The sequence below is a fragment of the Hyposmocoma kahamanoa genome, unplaced genomic scaffold, assembly GCF_003589595.1.
Source record: "Hyposmocoma kahamanoa isolate Upper Pololo Valley unplaced genomic scaffold, ASM358959v1 80, whole genome shotgun sequence".
Classification (NCBI taxonomy): domain Eukaryota; kingdom Metazoa; phylum Arthropoda; class Insecta; order Lepidoptera; family Cosmopterigidae; genus Hyposmocoma; species Hyposmocoma kahamanoa.
The window spans coordinates 5,717,579-5,722,399 of NW_020654051.1; the positions used below are offsets into that span (position 1 = coordinate 5,717,579).

At 34.6% G+C, this 4,821-nt stretch overlaps 1 protein-coding gene across 1 annotated transcript in view; it reads right to left on the reverse strand.

Annotated features, from left to right (window-relative positions):
* Window positions 1–4,821, reverse strand: part of LOC113233944 — a 42,798-nt gene that overhangs the window by 6,537 nt on the left and 31,440 nt on the right. Inside the window, exons 10-11 of the mRNA XM_026469180.1 lie at window positions 775–801; window positions 309–356 (exon numbers count right to left, since the gene is read on the reverse strand). Of these exons, the coding sequence (XP_026324965.1) occupies window positions 309–356; window positions 775–801 (75 nt within the window). The remainder of the gene's footprint in view (window positions 1–308; window positions 357–774; window positions 802–4,821) is intronic.

Genomic DNA, 4,821 nt, shown 5'->3' on the forward strand with positions numbered 1-4,821 from the left:
CAAACAAACGAACGAGCTAGCGAGCGAGCAAGCAAGCAAGCAAACAAATGTAATGTTATTTTGGTTTGCAGATAAAATTCGGCATTTATTTAATCAAGTGTAGAATAAGTCAGTACTTTTCATTTAATCCTATGTGTATTTAATATATTATAATGTTCTCCTGTTTTTAAGTAGGTATTCAGTGTTCGCTCGAATAGTGGTTCAATGTACGGTTTTCGGCCTAATACCCACAAAAACAAGCCGAATAGCGAGTAGTAATCGAATATTCTTTGCAACTCTAGTAATAATACAAATCGCATGATACTCACGTTGTTGGTTTAATAGGTTTGCATACTTTAATGATCTTCTTTACATGCCTGAAAACAAAATAAAAGTAATTGTTTATTACACTGGCTATTTACTCGAGTCTAATTTTCGGGGCTAATCTAGTTTCACGGACGATGACTATTATGACATTATTTTAATATCTTCCCTACAGTACCGCAACGCCTTTGATATTTGGCGATACCGCCGCTCGTGCAGGTACTTGTGTCTTACGCATATATGCTAGAGGCATTATGTAGAATACCTAGGTATTGTATACAAAACCGGATCACACACATTTCTTTTGGGTTGCGGTCAGATTTGTAAGGTCGTCCTACTTGTTTTTCTTTTGATAACGTTTCTGCGAGTAATTCTTTTATTTCAAAGAGTCCTTCATTTCATTGATAACGAAATTGAAATTAAAATTACGCAGACTATAAGAGCCGTTCTTACCTGTTTAGTTAAACTTACCCGTAACGAAATACGATAAGTAACAAGAGGGTGAGCAACAACGCGAGAGACGCCATCAATAAGCAATTGCGTCTTGTACTCTGAAAAAATTATAAATTAATATAAATAAAAGTATGAAACAATAGCCAAATTGATGATGTCACTGGGTTGATCCACTATTGACATAGTAGACATTATTTGAAGTGGAATTGGACTGAGCGCTTATCTTTTAAACAGTAGCATTGTTATTCATTGTTAAGCCCAAGCACACGTTGAATTCATAATGAAAACGAAGGAAACAAAAAATACTTCGTACAAATAGTGACTTTACTGCCTATGCTAGAAGATTAAATTTGTAATGATTGTTCATTTAAATCACTATGTTTTGAATTGAAATAACAGCTGGGTTGGTTAGGGTATAACGGTGCACAAGGTATTGATGCTTGTAATGAACAATATTAGCCACTTGCAATTTTACTCATTGGTGGATTAGTTTCATGATGCCTGATAATAACGTGATATTTTTTTATTATTAGCCTATCGTATGCCAGATAAAAATTGGAACAATAACATTGACCTATTAACAAATGGCCGTCGGGTTCGCGCTAAAAAGTGTCCGCACCTATAGGGCGTTAAAATCGCACACAGAGCGTCAATCGCGCAGCAGTCTTCGTTTGTTCGACTGACAGCGCGGTTGTCAATTATACAGTACTATATATAATAATAACTTGTAAAAATTACTGCAGTAAAGTGTATAAACAGGATTTTGTATCATATTTTCACTAAACAAATATATTGTGTTATCATAGTTGTCATTTAAAAGTGTTATTTTGTACAGTTGTATAGTATTTAATTTATATATAAATTAATCGTAAATATAAATTACAAAAACAAACAAAATAATTAAATCGCTAACTGTCCTTTTTCTACACATTGCATGCGCCAAATGGATGGAAAGAGACCCATTACGTCAATTTCGAGAAGCGTATATAAACTTCTTGGTCATTTTCAATTGTTTGAACCATAAGCGATCGAAATATTTGGAACAAAGAAACTATAGAGTCGTGTTGATTTTAATCTTATTTTTAAAATGACTTTTTAATAAACTTTAGTAATAACTAACAAAACATTGTTGTACTCGTTTTAAGGCTAGGGATTACCTATCAGAAGTCCGAAAATACATTTGCCCGAAATAACGTTAGCTCGAATTTTCATAATGTCAAATGTATTTTTTTAGGAATATTACAAAACAAAAGCTAATTTTGGCTTTGTCAGAAGCATCAAAATTACTTGAAAGCGTAACGGTTTTATTCTAAATCGGTTTTCGGAATTACGGATATTTGAGTTTACGTTTAGTTGGAATATCGGTACATTTCTTATAGTACACGTTTTTTCACACTTTTTCACAATTTTCACTTTTTGTCGAATTGAGAACCTCCTCCTTTGTTTGAAGTCGGTTAAAAATGAGTTATCGTTGTCAATTTAATGTCAACGATAATAAGAATAATATATACCAACGGATCTAAATTTACTTAAATAATGTACGACAAATCGCGTACTTGAACGTGTCATTATGTTTTTTTTTCTATCGAAAGAAAAAGTTAGGTGCATCACAGTCCATAGTTAAGTTCGAATTTCAAAATTTTTTGGGCGCAGATTTCTAATCAGAAAGAAAGCCTTTCCGAGCTAGTGAGATGAAAATAACATTTTTCTACTCTTTTACTTTATTCTGTCAATTTATGAGTTTAAGAACCCCGTATTAATTCGTGTGAACGTGTTTTGTTCATTAGAAGCATCAAATATATAACCAGAAATAGAGACGAAATAAAGGCCATATATTCCTGATAACAAGTTAGCGATACAGCTCTTATAAATATCAACTCTCGTTTGCACTGAAATATAGACAGGCCAACTGGTCTGTGTACGTCTCCGTATATTCCAAAAAATATTCTGTATTTATTGTAATAAAGATAATATCTCTAACAATGCCGTGCTGTTCTATTCGGTGGTGTGGGAAAAGCAGCAAAACATCTAATTACAAAACAAACGGAATCACCTTTCACCGGTAATTAATATTAAATATGTAATTTTGCAATATTCGTCCATTATAGCAAAGCTCAAGCTAACTGGTCGATTTGAAGTGAAACAGTTGACGACACCCGTCAATTGTTTCGAACTCGGGCTAGCCAATCGGAGCGCAGTTGGCACAGTAATAATATGGCAGAATAGTTTTCAAACAAATTGAATGACATTTCCTCTCTATTTCTGGTTATATACTCGATGGTATGTAATCATTACATAATTAGGTCTTAAAATCTGGTACCCATTAGGTACTTAAGCACCGTAGTCGGCTTTGAGAACCATCATTGAGCAACGATTGCATAAAATACTAATACTAAATTACTTGGAAACATAATGTAGATTGAAAATATCAAGTTAACCTAATTATTGCAGCAACTTAAAAATATATCGATTTTGCTCGTGTTGTTACTTATTTCCATTTAACTTTTTAAATAAATGGTTTGGAACTAAACTCCTAAAGTAAATAAAATATCAAATATCAAAAAATTGCACGCCGGTTTTCATGTGGCTTAATAATGAATACAACGTCATTGTTTAATCTTCTAAAGGCGGCTTCCCACGGGTTGTGATATCACGGGCCGCGCCGCGCCGCACCAATTTATACGGCCAAGCGCGCGCCACAGGTCCATACAATATGTCCGCGCCGGCCGTCATGAGTTTCACTCTTCCCAGGACGCGTTGGCGCGTGCTCGCGCGCTGCGACTCATGTAATCACAGGCCGTGACAAGCCAGCATTTTAGAACCAGCAAACTACAACAATGGGAAAAGCGCTAAACGCCCAACGTCATTAAAATGTACCAAATATAATTTACATGAGTTAAGCAAGTAAAGTTTTGTATGAAAAAGGAATTTTTCAGGATCTACGGATGGTCATATAGAGTATGCATATCATGGAACGCGATAACAAAAGTAATTGTCAATACCTTGAATCCCTGCAAACAGGTTTCCTTACTGGTTGCTACGAACCAATGAGGCTCCTTCATATTTCCGATGTAATACGTCATGTTTTTATGGGACTCGTAAATGGCTTCGAATTCTCTCATAGAAGTCGCGTATTCGTCGGGTAGGATTGCTGAAAACATCATGCTTGCAAAGTAGATTTTAAATACATTATCCTATTTCTTAAGGCAATACAAAAATAATGTGAAATACAAGGCAATCTGTTGTAATAAACACGTGCATCCGTATGTACCTTTATACTCAGCTAACATCAACTTCATTTTTATATGAAGTAATTAGGACAGTAAAATATTTTTCAAGGAAATAAATGCGGCAAATTTGTGTTTTAAGGACTAACTAACCATGTCCTGTAAAGAGCCCGAAATGTTGGTTTGTTTGAAAAACCACATATACGCGATTTTGGATGTGAAAAAATTGTTTCATTTCTAAAGTGTAGCAATTGTGAACATCTGAGTCACCTCAAATTGCTGCAGCTAGACGGCGACGTTGCGATGCATTAAAATAAACATAAACTTTATTTTGTACGAGATACGATTATATTTCTTTAACCAAAAAAATAAAAAGAAGATGCAACAAACGGTGGCGGGGTGGCTCGAGCAGCAACTGGCGCATCTTATAAAATGCAATTTAATGGAAAATAATATAGGACATATTCTCTATTAAATAAAGTATACATTTTTTTAGCAGAAGAGTAACGCCGCGATGCAAAGCGCATCGCAGTGCGGCGCGTCCTATAGAAACATTTCTTTAAAAGATACGAGTAGACAGCGTTGAGCGACTTGACGAGTGATGTCGAGATGCGTAGCATACCGTTCAGCCCCACATATCGACGGTTAAAAGGCGACTTGATTTAAGCGACATTTTGTAACTTTACAGGAGAGCACTTTAAGTTTAAAAAAATTCACTGTATGTGTGTAAAATGTATTCAAGGAAAGAAGGTAAAACTTATATATATATTAAAAAATGTATATGATTGTATTATTTGATGCACATTTTCATATTTTTCGCTTAAGCCATATTGTACTA